Source organism: Podarcis erhardii, assembly GCF_964252035.2.
Source record: "Podarcis erhardii genome assembly, chromosome: 11".
NCBI lineage: Eukaryota > Metazoa > Chordata > Lepidosauria > Squamata > Lacertidae > Podarcis > Podarcis erhardii.
The window spans coordinates 48,026,729-48,053,897 of NC_138501.1; the positions used below are offsets into that span (position 1 = coordinate 48,026,729).

At 50.1% G+C, this 27,169-nt stretch overlaps 1 protein-coding gene and 1 long non-coding RNA gene across 2 annotated transcripts in view; both read right to left on the minus strand.

The window, feature by feature from the left end:
• CTIF (cap binding complex dependent translation initiation factor) overlaps window positions 1–25,699 on the minus strand; it is a gene marked incomplete at its 5' end in the record, with an annotated part of 61,095 nt that extends 35,396 nt beyond the window's left edge. The window contains 4 exons of the mRNA XM_081880666.1: window positions 14,226–14,525; window positions 18,363–18,801; window positions 25,393–25,480; window positions 25,525–25,699. Coding sequence (XP_081736792.1) covers window positions 14,226–14,525; window positions 18,363–18,801; window positions 25,393–25,480; window positions 25,525–25,699 — 1,002 coding nt within the window. The remainder of the gene's footprint in view (window positions 1–14,225; window positions 14,526–18,362; window positions 18,802–25,392; window positions 25,481–25,524) is intronic.
• The window catches only part of LOC309352899, a 181,066-nt gene that overhangs the window by 39,546 nt on the left and 114,351 nt on the right, over window positions 1–27,169 (minus strand). The gene's annotated exons all lie outside the window — the stretch shown is intronic.

Sequence of the window (27,169 nt, forward strand, 5' to 3'; positions counted from 1 at the left end):
CACCCAAGAGATGCCCTCTGGGAGAAGCAGGAGACCCCTTTTTGCCCCGGTCACCACACAGCAGCTGGGTGCAAACTTCACCCCCACCACCCGTGCACTGCCAGTAGTACACTCACAAGAAAGACCCCTTGTTCTCTTAAGATAAGACGTTTCTGAACAGGAAAAACCAGAGAGGAAATCATTTTGCATCTTATTTATGCAATGTGAAGGGACCATCTAAGGATAGCTGGCTCTTTCCGGCATTAGTTGTCTGGTGCCAGGATCTGGGATTTCCCAACGCTGCAGCCGGTTAACACCGGCAATAAAACTAAAAGGTTCAAGTTCAAGAGATTCTAGCAGACTGACCTGGATTTAAGACGGCCTGTTCGGGAGCAGATGGCATTGCAGACTTAATGCATTAGACTGGCTGAGTCCTTCAGCTGGCAAGATTCAGGGCTCTTTTCCTGACTTGGGGCAGGGTGCTACCCTTTGAATGACAATGCAATCTGCCCCGGGCACAGGAAAAGCCAACTGGACAGTGACCCAGGGTTGGGTTTCGATTGGGGGTGGGGTGGGGGAAATAGCCTGAATTTTGTGCACCTCTTACAACTTATTTCACATCGAATAGGCACCAGCAACATACTGGGATCGCTATGCAACACATACATCCTTCCTTGTGCAGAAGGCTTGCAGTCCTGTGGTGCGTTTGCCAGGGGTCAGCCTGCGATGGTGGGCATGATGGCCAGAACTGGGGACCCAAACGACACGATGTGAAGCTTCAGAGAGACTGCATGCAGTGTTGTGCCGTGAGTTGCCAGCGTCCGGGGGAAGGCAAGTATCCTTGGCACCCCCCGGCGATAGGCTGGAACGACGGGGCAATAGCCCTGCAACCTACCAGAGGTTGCATGCAAGCTTCACAAAGGTTAGCCACAATGAGATCTTTCTTCCAGGCTTCCCATAGGTTGGCTGCTGGGCGAACAGGATGTTGGACTTTGGCCTGATCCTGCAGGGCTCTTCTGGCCCTCTTCTAAATGGCTGAACTGGCAAATGGCAGCTTATATCTCGCTTTCCTCCTACCATGTTGTTGGCCTCCGTCTGTCCCAAGAGACAATGGAGTGCACCTCTGGGAGTGAAGTCAAACCCAAGTGGCCTCCTGGAAGCGCAAGCCTGGGCAGCGTTTCTGGAGGTCCTGGGCTACCCAGATAACAAGACCCCCATGTCAGCCTCACTGATACGGTCCAAAGGAAAGCAGAGCAACACATTTGGCACCAGCTTGGCTGCAGGAGTTGCCAGGAGGAGGACTTAACAGGCATACAAGACACCATCCAACCGTCTCAGGGACTCCGCTTCAGATTTGTGTAGGGTTTACTCCTTTGCCTTTTCGTCTCCCGAAGCTGTCCCACAAGTTAGTGGAGGTTCAGGATCAGAGCTTTCCTTCTCCTAGATGGGCTACCTTCGCAGGTGGATGAACCCCATCTGCCCCACACTTCCTGTTTAGGGAAGCTTTTAATGTTTGATGCATTAAAAGGTAAAGGTAAAGGGACCCCTGACCATTAGGTCCAGTCGTGGCCGACTCTGCGGTTGCGGGGCTCATCTTGCTTTACTGGCTGAGGGAGCCGGCGTACAGCTTCCGGGTCATGTGGCCAGCATGACTAAGCCGCTTCTGGTGAACCAGAGCAGCGCACGGAAACGCCGTTTACCTTCCCGGTACCTATTTATCTACTTGTACTTTGACGTGCTTTCAAACTGCTAGGTTGGCAGGAGCAGGGACCGAGCAACGGGAGCTCACTCCGTTGCGGGGATTTGAACCGCCGACCTTCTGATCGGCAAGTCCTAGGCTCTATGGTTTAACCCACAGTGTCACCCACGTCCCGTTTGATGCATTACTGTAGTTTAATATTTTGCTGAAAGCTGCCCATAGCGGCTGGGGAAGCCCAACCAGATGGGTGGGGTATAAATAATAAATTATTATTATTGTTATTACTTCTACAGCACATGAAAGAAGCTGCCTTCTTGACTGTTGGACCCACTTTTGGTCTCGTCCACTCGATCTGCCATAGCCTGTCTTCACATGCAGAGGAAGTCCTTAACTCACTGAGGGTTTAAGACTCATCAGCTACCCTCACCTGGTTATCCTACCACACAGCAGGACAACATCTCAGCCATGCTAATCTGGCCATGCCTCCCCTTGCTGGAATCTGGTGCCCTTTCCCTGTTCTGAGCACAATGGGCCTTGCTCTGGACTCCCTCTTTGCTGCCTTATCCCCAGAGGCACCCAAGGGAGAGCATTACATAACACGGCAAGGAAACTTTCCGTGGCTGGACATTGCCAGGATTCGCCCTCCCTTTAAACTCCCCTCTCTGCCCAAGCCAGCAGGTATAAGCAGCCTGTTCCTGAGAGCGGCTGCCGGGCGTTCTTGCCTTAGGCTGAGATTCAGCACATTGCTAGTTAGCATGGCTGGGATTCTCTCGTCTGCCTGCCTGACTAGGCAGGAATCCGCCCAGCCACCCAGGCTCCCCCCTCCTCCCACGCTGGCTTGGGGTGACGGAAAGGATATTCACATTAGCCGCTCAGACAGGCCCAGCCCGAGAGGTGCCGCTGCTCCGCTTACACACCGGGAAAACTTTGTGGAGCCATGTGGCCGGACACTTAATACGGGCTTCTCCGATAGCTCCCTTTATCTGCATGGGACCCGGCGGAGAGCGGCTCCCGTAACATTAACAAAACGCAGCGAGGAAAACCTATCAGGAGATTAGGGAAGAAAAATATGCAAAGGCGGGCGGCTTGGCCAGACTCAGTGGGCCGTGGCGGAACATTCCCAGCTCCGAGCGAAGTCGTGGCACAGCCAGAGGTGCCTATAGCCCTAATTGATTCCAAGCTTTCATTTTCACCTGCCTCTTTGGGCAGCCGTCCAGAACCCCCTTCTCTTCTCCTCTCTTGGCAACCCTCCCCTCTCCTCTGCCCCCATATCTCATGTCTCAAGGTGGAATTTGGGTGATTGCAGACGCTTGCACACCCTGGCTACCAAGGAGTGTACGAGATAAACACGTCGCTACAGAATTACCCGGAGACGTTCAAGGGTAAAGGAACAAATCCCTGGTATCAGGCTGAGCCCAGGAACGCAGTAAGCTGCAGGATTTCATCTCAGTCCCCCCCGCCCTTTTGAACCGTCAACTATATCTATAACACTTTAGTGTGCTGGGCACCTGATGATTCTGATTTTGCTCAGTCGCACAACACCCCTGTGAGGGAGGGCAAAGAGGAAGCGTTTCTGTTCCACGGCTGGGAAATGAAAAACTTTCCTAACGCCATCTACAGAATTCAAGGCTAAGCAGGAAGCTGAACCTGGCCCCAATCGTCTGTCCAGGCCACCAGGATGGAATAGATGCCCCTTGGGGGTCTTTCCTACTTCTACGGCTTCTTTGTGGCCTCCCAAAAATTTTAGGGCACAGTCCATTGGGAAGTTCTTCTGTGCAAGCCCCAATGATCCACTGGGCCCATTTGCTGGAGGAGTGTAGAAAGATGGCCTGGGAAAGACTAATCTGATTCTAACCAGGGAGTCTTGGGTTCAGATCACTGGGCACAAGCTACTCCACAGGGTTGTTGTGAGAATAAAGGGAGAAAGGCCCACACACAGCGCCTGGAGCTTCCTGGAGGATGAAGAGGATGCAGACTATAAGAAATAAGTAAATGTATTCTTTCTTTCCTGAGGCTAAGAGGCAAGTGGCCAAGGTGATTCAGTGGGGTTGATGGCAGAGACTGGGATAATATCAATCTTCAGTGGTCGTCTGCGAGATATGACAGATATGAGGAGTGCACTGGCTCTGATTATTATTACTGGCTGATTATTATTATTATCATGATTATTAATAGTATATCACCCTTTATCCGCCGAACTCAGAGTGTTTCACAACATAAAGTACGCTATAAAAACACAAAAAAACAGGGACAAAAGACACAAACCCATAATTCCCCTTCCAAACTCCAAACACATTTAAAAGGGGTTAATCAGCCTGTTTATAAACGTTGTTACCCAGCACCTAACAGTATATATTGAAGGCACCAGCCAAATCTCTTTGGGGAGAGCATTCCACATATGGGGAGCCACTGCATCAAAGACCGTTCTCATGTTGCCACCTTCCGGGCCTCTTGCAGAGGAGGCACACAATAATAATAATAATAATAATAATAATAATAATAATAATAATAATAATAATAATAATTTATTTATAACCCGCCCATCTAGCTGGGTTTCCCCAGCCACTCTGGGCGGCTTCCAACAAAATATTAAAATACAGTAATGCACAAAGAAGGGCCTCAGATGATGACTGCAGGTTCCGGGTTGGTTCACATGGGAGACGTGGTCCTGAGCCATTTAAGGCTCTATAGGTCAAAACCAGCCCTTCAAATTGGGCCCATAAACTAACTGGTAGCCAGTGCAGTTGGCTCTAGATCTGTGTCATATGCTCAAACCGTCTTGCCCTGGTGAGCAGCCTGGCTGCTGAGTTTCTGAACCATTTTCAGGGGCGGCCCTATGCATAACACGTTGAAGTAATCTAACCTAGAGGTTACCAGAGCATAGATGACAGAAACTAGGCTCTCCCTATCCAGATTGGGACGCAGCTGGGCCAATAGCCCAAGCTGATGGAAGGCATTCTGGGCCACCGAGGCCACCTGAAGAAGAGAAGAGTTTGGATTTGATATTCAGTTTTATCACTACCCGAAGGAGTCTCAAAGTGGCTAACAATCTCCTTTCCCTTCCTCCCCCACAACAAACTGTGAGGTGAGTGAGGCTGAGAGACTTCAGAGAAGTGTGACTGGCCCAAGGTGACCCAGCAGCTGCATGTGGAGGAGCGGAGACGCGAACCCGGTTCACCAGATTACGAGTCCACCGCTCTTAACCACTACACCACACTGGCTCACCTGAGCCTCAAGCAACAGCAAAGGACCCAAAAGTACCCCCAAGCTATGTACCGGCTCCTTGTTTACCATGGTACCACCACATTTTAAATGCATGGTACAAATGTGGGCACGGCGTTAACGGCCGATGATATTTAACAACGAACGAAGCTTTCGAGTTCACAAAAGGAGAGAACTCTTTAAATCGTACTCTTGGTACCTTGCAGGAAAACTGAAACTCTAAAAAAAAGAAAAAGAGCACGGGCCATTGAGCAACGGTTTGCGACATGCGATACTTTTCACCAAGCGCTGGTGGGTTTTAGCATCGAGGAAGATATGGCCGAAGAGAACATTCTGGATTGTTCGGTAACCTGCTCCTCACATGCCTGGAATTCCAGTGTGACTGGGGCCAGCTCTGATTACAAGGCTGCGCTCCCTACAGGAATTTGCTGCCTGCCACTCAGGTAATGATGTGGCTGCACACTGAAGCTAAAGCACTATAAGGCTATGGGATGCCTGGCTAGGCCGTACACATTTGTGCAAAGCGCACGTGGTTGTCTTAATACCAGTCAAGGGTCTTTGGATTAACCCTGGGGCTTGCCGTGCCATTCTCATGTGCTGACAGAAGTGTTCCCCAACCTGGTGCCCTCGGGATATATTGGAATGCAATTCCCATCAGCCCGACCATAGAGAACTACACCCAGATAAACTAGACCAGCAAGCCAAGATGAGAAATGTGAACAATGTGCCTTTACACAACCTATGTGAACTGGTAATCTCAACAACATCTCTGCAAAGTGGACTGGTAGTGCCCCCATTTTACAAATGGGGAGGAAGAAGCTGAGGCAGGAAGAATAATAGATTTGTGGCTGAGGCGAGATCTGTTTATTATTATATTTATTGAATTTCTATACTGTCCAATGGTCACAGGGTGGTTTACAATATAAATTAACAACTAAATGATAGTTTGGGCTGATGATGCTATCAAGAACTATCCTCTTCAGTTTAGGACACCTGACCTGTAGGAACATCACAGCAAAGCTGCTAAAATCTCATGGACGTAATGAGGTGATAATAATCAATGATTTCATTGTTACTCCATCTAACAAGAAATATAGGCTTTCAGTTAGTTCAGGCTTCCTCAACCTCAGCCTTCCAGACTACAATTCCCATCATCCCTGACCACTGGCCCTGCTAGCTAGGGATCATGGGAGTTGTAGGCCCAAAACATCTGGAGGGCCGAGGTTGAGGAAGCCCGAGTTAGATTCAAACCCATCTTTGGCCCGTTGAGTTTCTTTTAAGGTAACCGTTTCATTGCATTACAAGAAAATATAATTCTGTATGCTTCATCTGAAGGAGAGTTCTGGAGAACTGAAAAGCTTGTTCATGTGGCGGCATTTTAGTTGGTTGAGACAAATGTGCCAATCACCTGTGATCTTCTCAAGCGGACCAAGACAACTACCTACCGCCTGTAAAAGAAGCTTTGATCAAAACTCTGAAAATCTTGAGGTTCCTCTCTGTGAGAATTTCCCGATGGGAAAATCTAGCAAAACCAGGTGGAAAACAACACACTTTGAACCCGCCCCCTCGGTTGGACATCCTGCCTTTGAAGAACAAAGCCTTCCATTCAGGTAGAAAAGTATCCTGGCTCCCTTGCTACGGGTTCGCAGCTTGCAGAATAGCATCAAGGACAGCTGCACGGAAGCCATTTTGACTTCCTTTACTGGATTCTGTCTGGTGCATTTGAGGGCGCACCTTCCTTCGTAAACTCCCGTGAGATGCACAGATGAAAAGCATTCTGCGATTGTCGGGGTTTTATTATTATTAATAACGCTGCTACAAGCCAATCATCTGCACACAATCCTCAGGGGAGTGATTCTCAATCTGTTACGGCAGATAACTGTTCACTCACCAAAATAACTCATCAGACCTTGATAAATGATGGAGACTTCCGCGATTCCACCCCCCCCCTCTTGCGGAGCACAAATCATAAACCATAAAGACCTCAACACTGAGGGAGAAGGAAGTTGTAAACCCTACACTACAAAGTTAAATGTGTTTGCTTGTCTGGGTCCTTTAATGAAGCTATTCCATTTCTATTTTATAGCTTTGCCTTTGTAAATACTGTATTCATATCCACAGGATCCATGTTCCTGGCAAACGTTTTGGTTCAAGGCCCGATCCAAAGAGAGGCTTTTTTAAATGCTTGAGGCAGGAGGCACAAATGTTCTACAACCTCCCAATTCTCATTTTGGAAAGACATGTTCAGGAACACCTCTGGTGCCCCTATGTCGATTCACAGGAGAAGGAAATGATTCAGTTTTTAATTGCCTCAGGCTTTAAAAACATCAAGCATCAAAATCACGTCTACTTTAAGATGTGATTTAGAAACATGTACATTGAGATAAAATGTGCATTTTAATGCATTTTATGATAAAAGTATTTTATGAATTTCTGTGTGGATTTTAAATCAATCAAATCAATCAAAGGAGAAGGAAATAATTCAGTTTTTAATTGCCTCAGGCTTTAAAAACACCAAGCATCAAAATCACGTCTGTCTACTTTAAGATGAGATTTAGAAACACGTACATTGAGGTAAAATTTTAATGCATTTTATGATAAAAGTAGTTTATGAATTTCTGTGTGGATTTTAAATCAATCAATCAATCAATCAATCAATCAATCAATCACAGTTTGAAGTAGAAACGGGAAGGAACGGACTTAATGAATGAACACATGTGAACTTGACATGGTCCAGAAACAGACCGATATGGTATGGCGTAAATTATATCACGCGCTACTGTGGAGGGAAATAAGTCAACCCTCAGCTGTCATATTTGGTGATGACGACCTTGTCTTTCCTCATTTTACATTTAGTTCGTCCCTCCGAGGATATGAAAATCTGGAGAATGGAACAGAGGTTAGAAAACTGGATTCCGTGAGCTGTTCAGTACTAAGTGAAGAGGGGTTGCATCTCAGATGCTGACTGGCAATATTAAAGTTATTACGCTTAAACCCCACCTTTCTTCCAGTACGGAACCCAAGTCAAGCGTACACATGATTTTGAGGGGGCCTACTATCGTTCAGATGCAACTTCCCAGGCCTCCCTCCAGACCACACCCACTTTTTCAAAGCCACGCCCCTCAGCGGTCCTGCTTTATGCCCTGAATGTCTTTGAACTCTGGATGGATGGAGACGGATCTGTGAGATGCCCACAGGAACTCAGCTCTCAGCTGTGGCTCCTAGAAGCTGTCAGCATGTGACAGTGGCCACACCCTGGGAATGCCTTCGACTGGCCGGCTAGACCCGGTGAGGGTAGCCAATGGGTCGCTCAAACCCTTGTTGAGTAAGGGACTTCCCCTACAAGGCTACAATGGATCAAGCAGATAAGAGCAATGGTGAATCCAATGGTCAAGAACATGGGCTGGTCCAGCCGTGGGCTGGTTCACTGCCTCTCAGACCTTGTGGCAGGCCAGAGAAGCGGTGGTGGTGATGGGGAGCTGGAAGAAGAGGCGAGGGGGGCAAGTAGTCCTCCTCCCCACCCCCCACCGTTGCACTTACCTTCCCAGGGGCTGCCACCGCCACCACTGCTTCTTCTTCTCATGGGTAGGCAGAGCAAGCTTGTCCACTGCAATGTCTGGCCCACAGGAGCACCAGGGGGTGGCAGCGGAGGGAAGGTGAGCGGCGCAAAAGGGCTGGCTCCGGAGGGGGGCTGCTTAAAATGGCGCTCAGCCCAGGGGCGAAGGAAGGCATCGTGACACCCGGGGCAGATGTCACGACATAAGGCGCATGTGCGGCATTGCTTCGTATGATGCATGCACTGTACATAGTGACGCCGCACATGCGCTGTATAGCGGTTTGCCGCCGGCGCATCTCCAACACAGTACGGACAGTGCTAGGGATCCCTCTGGCACCCCTACAGCTGTGAGCAGAGACTCCTGGCACTGTCTGTATGGCGCTGCAGTGGCGCCGGTGGCAAACCACTAAGTACAGCGCATGTACGGCGTCGCACGCATGCACATAGTCATGCCGCACATGCGCTGTATAGCGGTTTGCCGCCAGCGCCAGAATCCTCTGCTCGCGGCTGCAGCTGCGAACGGAGGATCCTCCAAAGGCAGCTGCGGCAGTGCAATGGCCGCTCGCGCTGCCGCAAGCCCCCGCGGGCTGCCTTCTTGTCACCCCCGCAGGCATATAACCCGGGGCGTACTGCCCCCCAACCCCCACGTTGCGCCGCCACTGGCTCAGCCAGCTTAGCCCAGCCCCCTTCCTCCTCTAGGCAGGGCGGGGAGAAGCCAGGAGGAGGGAGGGAGGAGGCGCTGCGGTGTGTGGGAGGGAGGGGGGAAATGGAATGGCACAGGGGGGGAAATGGCGCAGCTCGAATGAACAGAATCCCCACGCCGATCCATGGACAGATCCTGAAGGCAACTGAGCCTGATCCAGTCCGTGGGTCTTAGTTTGCCAACCCCTGGTCAAGAAGGTGGTTTCTGCAAGTGCTGTAGGGGGAAATGAGGGGTAGATGGGGCTCATCAATCTGGTAAGATAGCCCATCTAGGAGAAGGAAAACTCTGGCCCTAAACCGCCGCTGCCTTGAGGGACAAGAAAAGGCTAATGAGCACACCCTACACAAATTTGCAGACGGTTGGATGGGGCCTCCTTCTGGCAGCTCCTGCCGCCAAGCTGGTGCCAAGCATCTTGCTCTGCTTTCCTCTAGATCACATCAGTGAGAGTGGGGTTGTGCCATCTGGGTAGCCCAGAACCCCCAAACACACCGTCCAGGCTTGCACCCCACAGAGGTCATTTTGGTGCGGCTAACACAGCACACACCATTGTCTCTCAAGAAGGACGGATGTCGACAACAGCACAAAACTAAAATTTATTTATGTTGCTCCGCCCTCGTTTGCTCCTGGCCCCTCCCACCCTGGCAATGGTGGCCCCCAGGAAGTTGCTCAGAAGAGAATGTGTCCCTTGGGCTAAGGGAGGCTTCCCCTCTCCAGCTTCAGGCCTTATCTTGAGATGTGTCTCAATCTCCTTTTTCACGCCCTCTTGTCTTGCAACATCCCGGTCGTGTCAATAACTGCATACGGATCTGGCAGTTTTAGTGCTTCTCCCCTGACCCCACCTCCTCTCCCGAAAGGTATCACATCCTTCTGTTTGATGTGTTGTTAGGAACGGTTGCTAAGGAGAGAAGGGTTCTATTACAATCCCAGTGATGCCCTCTCTATTAATACACTTTGCTATGCATACTTTAGAAGCAGACACCTCTGGGTTATAAAGAGCACGCAGATTTCAACAGAGGAATACTTTAACTTAGGTTACATACCCAGAGCTTGCAGGCAAGCCAATTAACGTCCGTTCCTCCCCACCCACAAACACACACTCCGGCCAATGCAACTGCTGGTATTTATAACAATGGTCGCCAGAAGACTCCCCAGGGGAGTATCTTTCCAAACTCCACAATCACAGGTCTCCCTCCCTCACGTTCTTAGAAAATGGAATGGACTGCCTCTTCTCGATGGAGTTACCTCGATGAGGTATTTCCACATCCATTGCTGCAGCTGGAGGTGGCCTCAGTGGCGCAGAACGCCTTCCATCAGCTTCGGCTGGTGCCCCAGCTGCACCCCTGTCCGCACATAGCCTAGCTTCTGTCACCTAAGCTCTGGCAACCTCTAGGTTAGATTACTGCAACACGTGGAGCCACCTCTGAAGCCTGTTGAAAACTTCAGCCGGTGCAGAATTCAGTGGCCAGGTTGCTCAGATATAATGGGTTTGAACATATGACACCCACCCTGGCCTGAGTGCACCAGATCTCAGAATTCTGGGCCCAATTCTGAGCATGGCACACCATGTATGATGGTCCACTATCACGTGAGTGAGGGGAGACACACACCCTTTTTCAACCCAAGGGCCGATTCCGTCATGGCCAACCTTTCTGAGGGCCACATATCATAGGTGACGGACAGACGCCACTCTCCATTCTCCAACCAGGCAAGGAAGAGGCATTTTCACAGTTTAAGGAGGAGTAAACATAAAAGGAGTTACAAGAGCATAGCAGGGCCAGTGACGGTGATAGGAGCCAGCCAACCATAAATCACACTGGGCAAGTTGGAGTTAACTCCTTATGAGCAAAAGCAGGATCTAATGAGCACAGCATCTCATCTCTGCCAGGCCTTTGCCCAAGGAAGCAGTTGTGGGGAGACTAAAGGTCCCTGCCTTCCCACTCTCCAGGGTCTTTCCCAAGCAATCTGAGACTGCACCTCCACAAAGCTAACTTCTCCTCCGCCCTCTTATGCCTCTCCTGGTTCTGGGAGACAAGAGGAGAGGGGAGCTTGTTGCAGCAGGAGGGGGAGACACCCTGGCTTCTTCCCCACCCTGGCTCATCTTGGCCTCTCTCCTCCCTTGCTTCCACTTCAGGTCTTCTCTCTGCCACCAACTCTCCCAGCTCACTAAACCCCGTTACCTCTTCAGCTTCTGCCACCGCCTCCTCCCAGTCTTCTTCCACTGACCACTCATTAACACCCCACCACCAATTCCTGGGCTCTGAGCCTTCTTCCCTTGGGGGCTCCCCAGCTGGTTCCTCCCACCATTCCTCTGCATCCAACCAGTCTGTGGTAGAAGGGTGCAGCCTGCGTAGGATTTAGAAGGCCAGGCAGACAGGTCGTGTGGCCCCCAGCCCTGCCAGTGCTTGAGTGTGATAGGCCCTCTGCTGAAGCTTGCTGCGAGACTGGTTCTTGCCAGCTTGCCTAAGCCTTTGCAGCCATTTGCTTCTGAGTCCACAGGGCCTTCTTTAAAAACACGAGCATCTGTTAGGCCCATATGCGAGGGGTTCAGGTCGACCGTTCCTGCTCAGTGGCTGGACTGGGAATTCAGAGGCTTTAGCGGTAATGAGGAAAGATGCTTATCCCCTATTTATCACACCCTTGCACAGCCTGGCAACATCAGGCTAAAAAAGGTCCTTCACCCTTCAGGGATAATGCACAGGGCCTCCAGAGGCTTTATCGTGAATTCAATTCTGCCTTAATCCCTGGTAAGAAGGAGGTGTGAACTTAACTGCTAGCTCCTCCTAGCCAAAGCCTGTTTCGTGTTTTATCAGGAAGTTGGCAACAACTCGCATTGATGACAGTTTTATATTCAACCTGGAAACACTGGTGATTGAGGTTCCACCCCCAAAACCCAGATTCCTGGAAATTTTTTAGTTGCCTTGTCTTGAGGCACATTCGGCTTTGTGATAACCCTGCCCGGTAGGTTTGGCCGACAGAAGCATTGACTAGTCGGTCGCCATCTCTCCAGAGCAGGAACTTGAATCGGGGTCACCTCTGTTCACCTGCTGCACTACATGGCTCTCGCAGTTGCAAAATGACAGCTGTCAGTCAGCACTGAGCCCGGCATCCTGTTTTCTATAGGGATCCAGCCCTGTATGGCTTACTTCTGATTGAAATGCAGAGTGTTTGAGGATCGGGACATTCACAGGGAAACCAAAATGCTTGTTTAGAAAGCTATTGTACTACCAATCTTACTGTATGCTTGTGAAACATGGACCACTTATAAACGCCATCTCCAACTCCTCGAAATATTCCACCGATGGTGTCTCCGAAAATTTTTACACATCACTTGGGAAGACAGACAGGCAAACTAATTCCAGTGTACTGGAAGAAGCAAAGATCACCAGTGTTGAAGCATGGATTCTTCAACATCAACTTTGTTGGACTGATCATGTTGTGCAGATACCTGATTATCATATTCCAAAGCAACTACTCTATTCTGAACTTAAAAATGGAAAGCGTAATGCTGGTGGTCAACAAAAGAGGGTTAAAGACTCTCTCAAGGCAAATCTAAAAAAATGTAGTATAAATGCTGAAAACTGGGAAACACTTGTCTGCAAGCACTCCAATTAGAGAACAGCCTTTACCAAAGGTGTCCTGGGCTTTGAAGACACTCGAACTCAGAACGCGGGGGAGAAACACGCTAAGAGGAAGGCACGCTTGGCAAATCCACACTGTGATCAACCCCCGCCCGGAAACCAATGTCCCCACTGTGGAAGGATGTGTGGATCCAGAATTGGCCTCCACAGTCACTTACAGACTCATTTAAAACCATGTTTATGGAAGACAATGTTACTTGGCTAAGAAGAACTGACACCAATAATTTTAAGGTGAACTCATTGTTGCTTGATCCCCAGCATGGACAGAACATATCTTCACTGTATATTCAGAAGGGTTTGAAGAAACTAGGCTGACCATTCATGGCTTCCTCCAAAGAATTGTGGGAAATGTAGTTGCAGGAGAGTGTTGAGAATCTGGCATTAAGACAAACCCAGTTATGACACATAGCGACAACCCCGCAGAGGTCTGTGGCTGGGAACCAGGGCAGTTTAAAGGTATTTTAAACTGGTTTAAATTTGTAGTGTGGACACACCTTACTGTGTAGCCACAGAACACCCTCACTTTTCTGGGACAGGAAGCAAAGGTCTTACGGGTCTTAAGACATAAACAACATATGATGCAGCTTACTGAGGTTAACCCTGATCTGTTCCAGACTTGGACAAAACCTTTTGTTGTCTTGTTCCAGCCTGGAGAGAGGGCTGGGGGACATGACCTCTGCAGGCAGATGTCCTCCTGGGTCCAAGTCTGTTCCTCTATGATGGCACAGACACACCAACTGAGTTCCACTGGGGAGGCCCGATTCTGGTGCAGGGCTTACTCTATGGCGCTTCCATACATGCAATGAAGATCTGCCTTGCAACGTCTTGTGGGAAAAGCCTTCATGGTCCTGTGAGAGGTTTGACCCCCTCCCTCCCTCCACCTGCCTCTTTTAGCCTCTTCAGGCCACCAGATTCACACACGATTTCAAAATTCTATGCAAACCACCTTCAGAAGCCGCCCTTCATCCTCAGGGCAGGTATCCAAGGCTACCTATCCTGCCCTGCCTCCCCCAAATCTATGGAGGCCGCCCGTCAGTTCAAAACTAAAACAAAGTCCAAAACCACAGAATCGGTAGTACAGATCCACCTGGTCTTACAGTGAGATGAACATGTGCTTTGGAGAGACCACACAATTGCCAAAGCGGGCATTCAAAATAGAACAGGAGGCGGGCAGCACCTATAAAATTATATCAGTCCCTCGTAACCATGAAACGCTCGTGTAAACAAACACAGAAATGCTGCCCTGGGTTCTCCCCCCCTCTCTCCCCCCCTTTATGCTTTCATTTTTCTAAAATTAATTGGGTGAGAATGGAACGAAGGAGGCAGCTCAAGCACGGTCAGAACTTACGGACTTCTCTCTCTGTAAGTGACGGCCATGCCAGCAGCAGCAGCGGCAGCAAAAGCAGCGGCTGCGATTTGTCTGGTTACCTGTAGCATGTTGAGAAGGAGGCTTCGGAACTTGGTGCCTTCCACCATGAAGAGTGCCATCTTGTCACAGAGCTTGGCAGCCATGGAGGCAAAGCTGCGGTCCGTCACGGCCTTCTGGTAAATGGTCCTAACTATCTCCCCGAGCATCTCCTCGGAGTTGGTGGAGTTCTGGGCCTCCTCCATGAAGTTGGTGAGCTTGGAGTCCACCCCGCTGCTGTTGTTCCGCATGCTGTTGAGAATTTCAATTAGTTTGTCCATTTTGTTCTTTTGAGGGTTGGTGGACTCCACGGCCACTTCGTCCTGATCCGTGAAAAGGGAAAGACAAGGCATCTGTTATGCAAGGGAAACGTGGAGCGGGGGCGGGGGGGGGGGGGGAGAGAAGAAAAAGGAAGGAAAGAAAAAGAAAAAGGAAAAAGACAGATCAGCACAGTTGCACCAAGCAAACGACAACTTTGGAAGCATGGAAGGAGGCCTATGCAATTAAAGTATACATTAAGCATGCTGCGAAAAATCTGAACTTGCAGTGAGGAGCAGCTAAAGTTTTAACCGGTGCTTGGACCCAACATCCAAGGGCGAGTCTACACTGCACACTGAATCCCATGTAACTGTCTCAACTCAGTTGGGGCAGGGGCATATAGCTCAGGGGCTAGATGCAGAAGGTTCCGGGTTTTAATAATAATAATAATAATAATAATAATAATAATAATAATAATAATAATTTATTATTTATACCCCGCCCATCTGGCTGGATTTCCCCAGCCACTCTGGGCGGCTTCCAACAGAACACTAAAACAGTGTTTCCCAACCTTGTGCCTCCAGCTGTTTTTGAACTACAACTCCCATCATCCCTGACTAGCAAGACCAGTGGCAAGGGATGATGGGAATTGTAGTCCAAAAACAGCTGGAGGCACAAGGTTGGGAAACACTGCACTAAAATACAATAACCTATTAAACATTAAAAGCTTCCCGAAACAGTCTCTGTCATCTTCAGGTAGGACTGGGAGCAGGGGCAGAGGAAGGGGGGTGCGGTGGGGGTGGTCCACCCTGGGTGTCAACACTGAGGTGTGGTGACAAAATGGAGGACGGCACTCACTGCAGGGCCTGCAGCGTACCCGAGTCAGGCGTCTCTCCTGGGAGAGACAAGGTGGCTTGGGCGCGCGCAGACTCCGTGCTGTCCAAACGGTCCACCCGCTGCCTCCCCCCCAGCAGTAGGGTGGCTTAGTGGGAGGGGGCAGGCAGACTCCTTGGAGGCCCAGCGGAGCGTCTTGCCCTGGCTGGCCCCACCCCTGGGCACAGGGCACACGCGCCACCCCAGGCACCCAATCGGCTTGCTCCACCGCTGATTAGGAGACAATCTTGCCTGAAACCCGGGAGAGAGACTGCCAGTCAGAGCGGACAATTTAGAGTTTGATGGACCAATGGCCTGACTCAATATAAACCCTGTGTTCCTATGCTCACCAGGCAACTAACTAGAACGGCTCGGCTCAGATATGCTGATCTTCAGAAATGGAACTGCATAAAGTGCCCATAGGCTCCTCTTCTGGGAACAAATCTTAAGGAAACCACAGCAATCAAAAGACAAACCTATTCCAAGCAAACATCTGGATAGGCCTCCGAGTTCAAAACTCTGCAGCCAAATGGGCCACTTTTTAAGGATGGAAGCTCTGTGCTTTTAACAACCACCTGGTAGAAAGAATTGAAGGAATGCAGGTGTCTCCTGATCTCAGTGAGATGCTGTTGAAAAGCCATACATGCTGAATTTCTGCTAAGAAAAGCTTTCTAAGAAAAGAGGTGTTCGGCAGTGCAAGAGACTCCTTTAGGTGGTGGTATAGGCTCTTTGTCCTTGGAGGTTTTTAAGCAGAAGTTGGATCTCTCATGGGTGCTTTGGTTGAGGGAAATTAGCGCAACAAATACTATCTTTCCATAACTGGTTTCTGGGCACTTGTCTGTGGCAACGTTTTTAAACAAGAGGTGATAGATAGGGGTGAATGTATATTGTTTTGGGGGGTATTAGTCCTCGTAGGCAAAAGTAACAAACAGCATAGAGTGACACCTAGTGGCAAGACGTGGAATTAGAGGACACTGCGCTGGACCTGTTAAGGCAGAAAACCAATGACATATAGCGACACCTAGTGGCAACAGACTTCCTAATGCAAAGAGAAGACAGAGAGCAAAAGGAAATTCCGCAACAACCACATTTTTCTATAGGATCAACCTTCCCTGAGTTCCACAGGACTCAACTCTGAACATAAATGCATATACCCTGGAAAAAGCCAACTACAACATATCAGCGGTGTCCTATATAAATATATATACATATCTGTGCATATATCTATACTCCCATGTGGGTTTGAACACAATCCATCACAGACCTTTGTGAAGATGAAAAAATATACCTGCGTGATGAAAACAATACATGATGTTCCTAGTAAGGAGAACTACTAAAATGGACACCCCAGATTGTGGCTCGGAGCAACAATATTCAGAGATGTCTGTGCTGCGGGATGCTTATTGCAAACTCGGGGGAAAGGTTGGCTCCCTGGGGTTTGTGGTTTCTCAATTCCAATCCACACTTTCCCCCTCCTCCTTCTCCCCCCTGCTCATGGCTTCCTTCTTACTTAGCAATTGCAGCATGGAATTCCTTCCCCTGCCACTTGGGATAGAAAGACCCCAATCTCTGGCTCGTGCCCATGCCAGCATCACATTAGGCTGGCAAAACAGCAGCTCCACCACCCACATAAAGGGGTCCATTGTCTGTGGGTTATGCCATGGTAAGCCGCCTAGGGAAGGGCTCGGACAGGATTTGTTTGTCTGCTAACCTCCTGGCTGTGTGTGCTTATTTTTAATCTTCTTGGAGAAACAGGAAGTTGCTGCATTCCCACTGCACTACAAGCGGCGATGATAATGTCAGTGAACACATAGCATGTGTGCAGCTAAGAATCCACAAACACAACTCTCACTTTGAACTGGCAGGAGCAGCACGGCTCCCTCTAGCTCAGCCTTTCTCGACCTGTGGGTCCCCAGATGTTGTTGGACTACAACTCCCATCACCCCTAGCTAGCAAGGCCAGAGCTCAGGGATGATGGGAGTTGCAGTCCAACAACATCTGGGGACCCACAGGTTGAGAACCGCTGCTCTAGCTGCTTCCACCCTTCTGCACAAGAAGTGGCCCCCTTTGCCCTTGGGGGGGGGGAAGAGCACAGGATATACCTGCAATGTTTCTGGTCCTCATGATGCAGAGCAAAATGTGCATGCTAAGCCAGTTCTAAGAAGGGGTCAGGAACTGGCAAAGGCCTCTCTGAGAGCTCCAGAGATCAGGGGGCAAGAGATTTTGCAGTGCCCCTTTCTCCAAACAGCTGAGACCTCCCCTGTGAAAACTGCTGGGCAAATAAGTGCACACCTACATATTTTTCACTCCGGACCATAAGGCGCACCTAGTTTTTAGAGGAGGAAATCAAGAAATAAATATTGGATCCTGCTCGCTGTCTTGGCTTCCTCTTTAGCCGCGCGCAACCTCTCCGGCTGGGAGAGGCTGCGCGCGGCTATGGCAATTCCCCCACCACCTGCAAAAGCCCACAGGAGCAGCACACCCTTTAAGGAGTGCGCGGCTCCTGCGGGCTTTTCTACGAGGAGCGAGAAGGGACCTGACTGGCTGCGTCAGTCCCTTCTTCCTCCTGAGGAAAAGCCCGCAAGAGCCGCATGAAGCCTGTGTGTGGCTCTTGGGGGCTTTTCCTGCCTGCCTCCCCCCTGCATTCGCTCCATAAGGCGCACACACATTTCCCTTTACTTTTTAGGAGGGGAAAAGTGCGTCTTATGGAGCGAAAAATACGGTAACAGCAGGGGCAGCTTCGCCCCACTTTGCTGATTGAGCCCAAACAGAATATGCTTCCCTGCCCTGCTGCCGCCACTGCAGGCCGAGAAGCGGGAGCCAATTTCGGATGAGACCCTGCCCAAAATTGGCACCGGCGCTGGTGCTGCTTCTCTGCCAGTGGCGGAGGCAGCAGGGCAGCTGGGGCACCCGCAGGAGCGCCACTTCCGGGGCTTCCGCCGCCCGAGGCAGTGGCTTTCCCCTACCTAACGTGTGGGCTGGGGATGGGAGCCTGTGTTTCAGCTTGCTTCAAGGGGCAAGGGAGTCACCTTCTCTTTTAGCCTCCTGCGTAGTCTGTCTTTGGAGGACTGGAGCAAGTTGATTTTGGGCCTCTCGCTTATCCGCTCGTGGAGGCTGTCTTTCCGCCTGCTCTCCGGGTCCTGGATGTACTGCGGCGACTGCCTGTCCGTGCCTTCGCTGCCGCGGTGGACCTCCAAGGGGATGTGCACCGTGCAGACAGAGGCATCCTCGATTTTCAGGTTCTCAGTCTCTTTGGCATTTCTGTGCGCCTCCTTGTCGTTGGGCGAGTGTTTCTGGTTGTGGTGCCACCGCCGGTTTTGGCTGTAGCCGTGGTGGCCGGGCCGGCCTGCCGAGTGCGGCACTTGGCCTCCCTGCGAGGGCTTCTGGTGTTCCCTGTTGTGTTTGGCCGTGCCCTGTTGATGCTCCGTGTGTTGCTGAGACTTGTTTCCCCCAGGAGCCCTTTGCCTCCTGCAAAGACAAGCAGAGGGGTTATTGACTTGGTCCTCTTCATTTAAAAAATAAATAAAAATACTGAATCCGTTAGCACATTTTTTTCCATTTGTAATTACATAAATCAATTTTCACATTACCAAAACCTCAGTATAGATACCTTAAAAAATATCAAATGAACTCCCCCCCCCCCCCCGGAGCAACAATAAAACTCCCAGAACAGTTGTAAAGCTAAGCAGGGTCAAATAGGATGGGGGAAGCACATGTTGAGATTCCTGCATTGCAGGGGGTTAGACTAGATCAGGCATAGGCAAACTTGTCCCTCCAGATGTTTTGGGACTACAACTCCCATTATCCCTGACCGCTGGTCCTGTTAGCTAGGGATGATGGGAGTTGTAGTCCCAAAACATCTGGAGGGCCGAGTTTGCCTATGCCTGGACTAGCTGGAACCTGGGGTCCCTCCCAATCCTATGATTTTATGATTCTATAAACTGCAGATAAAGAGCATAAAGAAATAACTATTACAGCAGGTTGAAAGCAGCACAAGTTTGGACATTACCATTGAATTTCTTGCTCCGAGCATTATAAAAAACACCCGTTTCCTCATAAACCTGTTCATATGTGTCAGGGGTTCAGGAGCAGAGACACAGGAGAAGGAGCAAATGGAGAGTGAGGAGGAGGAATACGAGGGGGGTGTAGGCAGTGACAGTGGTCAGAGAGATTCCACGAGTCTCTCCAGCAAATCGGAAGATTCACAGAGAGGAGCGCCGATGGCCAGGGCGAGGGGGTGCCAAGGGGGAAACCCCAGAAGGAAGGGGCCAGCGGGGACTCCCTGAGCAGCAGTTGGAAATCAGGACCAGCGTCCCCACCAGAGCGCAGTGGGGGGGAGGAGTCCCAGGCATCGGGACCAGTCTTCTCACCACCAGAGGGAGGAAATGAGTCAGGATTGGCCACGCCTCCATCGGAGAGCGGGGAAACGGTCAAGAGGAAAGTCACCGGCTGGGCGCGCGCGCCAAGTTCAAATGTACAGGCGAGCGGCACAGCAGGTAGCCCGGATAGGGAGCCAGGTCCTAAAGCCCGCCGGAAGGAAGGGCAAGACTCAGGGGGGTCAGCGTCAGAAGAGTCCAGGAGGGAGGAAACCCCAGGGGGCAGAAGGACCCAGAGGAGGAAGGAACAGCGCAGGAGGTGGAGCCGGGCTAGGATCTTAAACTGGTGCGGAAGGGGTAGTGACTCAGAGGGGACTTCGCCGATCTAGGGCCAAGACGTAGGGCTGCACGCTCTGGGGTTTGAAATGGAAACTAAACTTCAATAAAGACTCTTGTACATTACATCAACCGGGCGTTGGTCCTCTGTGAGCTGGGACCTAGAGGCAGCTCTGACAATATGTATTCTTTTATAATAAGGTAGCTTAATCATAGTTCGATGGACCAAATCTTGATTCATTCAGATATAGTAGGAATATATATTCTTCCCCCGTATCACTTTTTAGCTATTATAATCTTAGCTGCAATTATAAGGTGAACCATTATTTCGTGATCATTTTCCATTATATCATCTTTTAGATAACCAAGCAGAAATATTTTAGGTTCCAAGGGGATATGGTATCCTAATATATCAGCGATATCAGCCTGAATGGATTTCCAGAATATTTCCAATGGATGATAATTCTGGAAGATATGCATGTGATCTGTTTTCTTTTGGTCGTTTTTGTACCTGCACCTGCATTTGGGAACACCCAAGGGCTTTAGGGATGCGGGTGGTGCTGTGGGTTAAACTACAGAGCCTAGGACTTGCTGATCAGAAGGTTGGCGGTTCGAATCCCCATGACAGGGTGAGCTCCCGTTGCTCGGTCCCTGCTCCTGCCAACCTAGTAGTTCGAAAGCATGTCAAAGTGCAAGTAGATAAATAGGTACCGCTCTGGCGGGAAGGTAAATGGCATTTCCATACACTGCTCTGGTTTGCCAGAAGTGGCTTAGTCATGCTGGCCACATGACCCGGAAGCTGTATGCCGGCTCCCTTGACCAATAAAGCGAGATGAGTGCCGCAACCCCAGAGTCGGTCACGACTGGGCTTAATGGTCAGGGGTCCCTTTACCTTTAAGGGCTTTAGAGGATCTTCTGCCTCCCAGACATTAATGAGAGAACTCACCAACAGTATCTGACATTATACTGACAGTGTATGGGCTTTACTCATTTATTTTTTAATAAAATACCCATCTACTGATATTTCACCAATAATAATAATAATAATAATAATAATAATAATAATAATAATACTCAGGACAGTGTTTCTCAAACTTCGGTCTTCAGCTGTTATTGGACTACAACTCCCATCTTCTCTGACCACTGGTCCTGTAGCTAGGGATGATGTGTGTTGTAGTCCAATAACAGCTGGGGACCCAAATTTGAGAAACACTGACATAGGAGGGCAGTTTTTGGTGGTGCAGCCTAGTCTATGGAGCACTGTCTCCCCAAATGTAATCTCAAAACACCAATTGAAAACGTTCTCATTCATTCGGGCATCTGGCCTGTGATTTATTCTAGCCTGGGTAACACCGCCTCCCCATAGAGATCTGTTTGTTGTGCCTATGCTGTTAGGTGTCGTTGCCGTCCTTGTTATTTTAAAAACAATTTATTTTGTGGAGGCGTCCTGTACTCCGGATCAGAAGAAGGGTGGAGCAGAAAAAACACCCAACAGGCAAACAAGAAGACGAACAAACAAATTGGCACCCCAGAAAATAAGATATTGCAGCAGCAGGTGTTAATGTGGCGGCGACAGCCCCACTCTGCCAGATCTCATTTGTTTCATTTGTGAATCGCTTCCGCCAAAAACCCCCGAAGCGATTTAACAATAAAACGTACCTAAAAACAATTTCGAGCTCAACACATATACAGATTGTATCCTGTTCTCTCTTTCTTTTGGAGTGTGGGGTAGAGGAGGAGGATGTGCTTTAAATGTCCACAGCCTGGGACAAAACTCTCCACTCAAGTGGCTTGTTGGAAAACGGAAAGGCTTTCGTAGACGCCAAGAGGATAACAGAGACAGAGCCTGTCTGATGTGGGGTGATACATGCAGCGGCTACTTGTACAGGGAGTCTCCTTATTACTCCTTATCAGGAGCACCCTGGGCAAGAAGCTGCATTGGCGCCCCTCCTGCCCCCTTGGCAAAGAGAGCGCCCAGATGTCACAGGTGCCCCCTAGCTAAAGAGACGCACACGGCAGATAGTTAACTCTGCATTGTCAAAAGCGGACACTTACAGTCATTTCTACGACTCCAAATACCCACAGACACCAGTCCGGTGTGCTCACCTGGAACCTTCTCAGGCTTTGCCTGCCTGCAGGCACTTTGAACCGGCGCAGCTCAAAATGTCCGAAACCGGTATCGCGATCCGAACACCATATTGTTTTCAGACCATTTATCAATATATTGCCCAGTTCTACTCAGCCCTAGGGACGCAGGTGGCGCTGTGGGTTAAATCACAGAGCCTAGGACTTCCCGATCAGAAGATTGGTGGTTCGAATCCCCGTGACGGGGTGAGCTCCCATTGCTCAGTCCCTGCTCCTGCCAACCTAGCAGTTCAAAAGAATGTCAAAGTGCAAGTAGATAAATAGGTACCGCTCTGGCGGGAAGGTAAACGGTGTTTCCGTGTGCTGCTCTGGTTCGCCAGAAGTGGCTTAGTCATGCTGGCCACATGACCTGGAAGCTGTACGCCGGCTCCCTCGGCCAGTAAAGCGAGATGAGTGCCGCAACCCCAGAGTCGGCCACAACTGGACCTAATGGTCAGGGGTCCCTTTACCTTTACTCAGCCCTATCCAGAGACGCTGGGGATTTGAACCGTGGACCTTTGGCATGCAAAGAATGCACCTTCGTCTAGAGAGCTACAGCCCTTCCCTTCCTGCAAAAGCTTGAAGTCGCAGCCGACCCCTAGAGCCTTTTGTTGTCTCCTAGATAAAATCAAGTACAGAAGTCAACGATCCAGTTTTGCCAAACCCTGCGAACGAGGCAGATCTCTGTCCCTTGTAGTCATAACACAGTAACTGCCTCCAAGCACTACACTTCTTTTTACAACCAGAACAGCCCTGGGGTTAGGCCACCGTAATGACATGCCCCTCACCACAAAGATTGCATCTCTTATATTTATTTAAATCTGGGGGGAAACCTACAAGCAAGTTATAACCCTAAAGTGATCGTTGGTTTTAGGGCTGTGATCCAAGCCTGCTTACTTGGAGGCAAGTGCCACTGATGTCAGCGGAAGGGGCTTCCGGTAAAATCTGTCTAAGATATTTTGGTTAGAGGAAGAGCCTGACTGATGATACAGTAAATTTGCAAAGATGTAGAGTTCTTGCTCTCTTGCAGTACAGTGGTACCTTGGGTTACATACACTTCAGGTTACATACACTTCAGGTTACAGACTCCGCTTCAGAATGAGAACAGAACTTGTGCTCCGGCGGCGCGGTGGCAGCAGGAAGCCCCATTAGCTAAAGTGGTGCTTCAGGTTAAGAACAGTTTCAGGTTAAGAACAGACCTCCAGAACGAATTAAGTCCTTAACCCGAGGTACCACTGTACACATTTATTCGAGGCCTGAGAATGTCCAAGGACCATATGGCCATTTCAAATGGGTTTGCAAAAATTCATCCTTTCATCGCTTCTGAGTGTGCACCCCTTATCTCTTGCCTGTGCTCCCAGTTTCCCTGCCTCTCCATCTAACGCTTCCCTGTTGGCTGTCTCATATCACAACCCCTGCCTTAATTCCCCTTAGTAGAAGCAGCTCAGCTCGTGTAGGCAAACAGGGGCCCATCTACGGTCATAGCCCACTGACCACAGAGACTATGTTGGTGGAGCAGAAGTACCGCCTTGTAAAAATCCAGCATGGATGCCTTCTCGGCCCAGTATACCTGAAGGAGGGTCTCCACCCCCATCGTCCAGCCCGGACACTGAGGTCCAGCACTGAAGGCCTTCTGGTGGTTCCCTCACTGCGAGAAGTGAGGTTACAGGGAACCAGGCAGAGGGCCTTCTCGGTAGTGGCGCCCGCTCTGTGGAACGCCCTCCCATCAGATGTCAAGGAAATAAGAAACTATCTGACTTTTAGAAGACATCTGAAGGCTGCCCTGTTTAGGGATGTTTTTGATGTTTGATGTTTGATTGTGTTTTTAATATTCTGTTGGGAGCCACCCAGAGTGGCTGGCAAAACCCAGCCAGATGGGCGGGGTATAAATAATAAATTATTATTATATGATGATGATGATGGAAGCCTCACAGTTTTACCAAAGGCTCCTGCATATAACCAATATATTTGCCAGTATGGTACCTTGGGTTAAGAACTTAATTCCTTCTGGAGGTCTGTTCTTAACCTGAAACTGTTCTTAACCTGAGGCACCACTTTAGCTAATGGGGTCTCCCACTGCTGCCGCGCAGCTGGAGCACGATTTCTGTTCTCATCCTGAAGCAAAGTTCTTACCCCGAGGTACTATTTCTGGGTTAGCGGAGTCTATAACCTGAAGCGTCTGTAACCTGAAGTGTCTGTAACCCGAGGTACCACTGTACTCCTCTTGGTAACAGCCATTGGGGCAGCTTAGCCAGCCCCACCTTTCCCCCATATTCCCCTGGCAGTGCATGTATATAGGGGGCACAGGGGACAACACACTGCTGTAGAATAGATGTCCCTATTTTCATCTGAGGAAGGTTGTGGTGAGTGCAGACGCAGGGACGGAAGGGGGCTGCAGAGTCCACAACATTTGGAGGGTCATCAATTCCCCAAAGCTTCTTTCCTTGAGTCTCCCCCCCCCTTTTTTTTCCTTGCTACTCTGTTGGGGCTTTGCTTTCCTCTTCCCAAGGAAGATCACAATCCTGTCCTGCTCTCTTAAGATCAAAGCACCATCTCAATGGTGTAGCTCTGGCCTATGTGACATGAAAACAGCTTGGCCAATAAATTACAGAGCCTGAATTGTCCTCAGCAAACAACAACAAATCCCCACGCACAGCACGGTATAGATTTTGTTGCTGATGCATGGTTTCCCAACGCACACAGGAAACTGTCCTATCAGAGGTCAGAGAACTGCGACATCGAGCTCAGTCCTGTCTGTTCCCACGGACAGTGACCGTCTGGGGTCTTCACCATTTCCTCTTGCCTAAGCATCTTAACTGAAGTTGCTGGGATTGAAACTTGAACCTTTTGCACACACAGGTGAGAAATGCATGATTCTGAGAGGTTAGTTGAATTGCTGAAGGCAGACTTCCTATTATGGGCTATGGAGGAGGTGGGGGGAGGCGAGAGAAGCCACCCCAAGAAATATAAGGAGGTCCTACGTGGCCCCTTTTCTGCCCCACGCCTCACCCAGCGCCCCCTTTCTCCCCACCGGCATCAACCCAGCAGGTGCGCCCTGAGGGGGGGGGGCTTGAGAATGGCGTCCCCCCCCTCCCCTCGCGAGCAGCTGCCCTTAAAAGAAAATGGTCGCCGCCGGTGTGGTGGGGACAAGGGGGGGGGGGCGGTGGGAAGAAGGGCCCGTGGCGGGGACGGAGGGCGCCCGCGTCGCGAAACGGAGCCTGGGGGATGTCCCCGGGCCTCCCCGCTCGGGGTATCGAGCCTTCCCGTCCCGGGAACCGCTCACCATTTCGGCGGATGGCTCCGGATAGTCCGGCTCCCTCCTCCCCCGTCCAGGAATCGCCGCCGCCGCCTCAGCCGAAGACGGTGGTGGGCTGGGGGGGGGGGGGTGAGAAAAGCACAGACTCCTAGAACGGACCCTCCGAGCGGGGCGGCCTTCTTGCCTGCGAAGCGGCGTCTATGACCCGCAGCCTCTCGCGCTCGGTTCTGTGAGGGAGGGGCACCCGGCGTTGCCATGGCGCCGGAGCAGCGCAGTCCTCCAGGGCCTTGTTTTCTTCCCTCGCAAAGCCCACCACCCTTTTCTCCGTGGGCATCTTCGCTTAGACCTCAGCCCTAACCTGTCAATGCACGCTCCCCCCCCCCATCGTTGTGCACGTGAAAGCAGGTGCACACCCTGGCGTGCCCTGAAGCAAGTGATCTTGGGGACATAGGAAGCTCCCTGTTAATGACTGTTCATAGCATCATAGAATTGTAAAGTTGGAAGGGACCCTGAGGGTCATCTAGTCCAACCCCCTGCCATGCTGGAATCTTTTACCCACAAGGGGTCTCAAACCCATGACCTTGAGATTAAGAGTCTTGCGCTCTGCTGGCTGAGCTACCCCAGCAGAACCACAGGACCTAGCTGTCAACTTTTCCCTTTTCTTGCCAGGAATCCTATTCGGAATAAGGGAATTTCCCTTTTAAAAAGGTAAACGTTGACAGCTATGCCATAGAATTGTAAGAGTTTGGAAGGGACCCTGAGGATCGTCTAGCTCAACCCTGTGCAATGCAGGATCAACTAGATCATGCACAACAGATGGCTAGCCAACCTCAAGGAAGGGGAGTCCACAACCTCCCAAGGGAGACCGTTCCACTGTCAAACAGCTGTTACTGTCAGAAAGCTTTTTCCTGTTGCTTAGTCCAAATCTCCTTTCTTGTAACTTGAAGCCATTGCTTTGAATCCTACCCTCCAGAGCAGGAGAAACCAAGCTTGCTCCATCTTCCATGGAACACTGCTTTAGGTATTTGAAGACGGCTATCGTATCTCCTCTTTTCCAGGCTAAACATAACCCGGTGCTTTTTCCCCCTGGGGGTAATCAAATGTACGCTGTACCAGCGCAGTTTTTTCTAGAAGAAAAGCCCTGAACATACCTTCTACCATTCCTTGTAAGGCCCGGTTTCCAGACCTTTAAACATCTTAGTCACCACCCGCTCTGCATGTGTTCCAGCTTGTCAATACCCTTCTTACATTGTGGTGCCCAGAACTGGACACAGGACTCCAGGTGGGGTCTTACCAAGGCAGAACAGAGTGGTACCATGACTTCCTTTGATTTGGACGCTATATTTCTGTTGCCAGGCAAAAGCATTCCTCTTCTCCCAGGTCTTGGGCTAATTAAACAATCTATGGTCTTTTAAGAGTTGTTATTTTTTTGGTACGGTTGCATGCCACCCCAACCTCTTGCGTGGCACAAGATTCCAGCAATTCCAAGCAATCATTCAGGGTTTGCGTTTCCTTTGGAATGAGGCACAGTGGAGACTTGGGTGTCTTTATGATATATAGTTTATTTACACATATCTACAACCTGAGCCTTTGATGGAGGGGTTCACAGCACTAACAGCCTAAGAGGGTCTTGCTTCACCCATAGCCACAATCTTGGCTTCAAACAGAGATCAGGCATTGCTCTCCCCCTCACAGGCTTCAGCCTTCTGCTTCTCCAATTTCTAGCTTTCACACACACAACTCAGATCTGGCCTAATTTCCACTGGTGGAGGGGACTCAGAAGGTACTAGGTGACAGTCAGGAA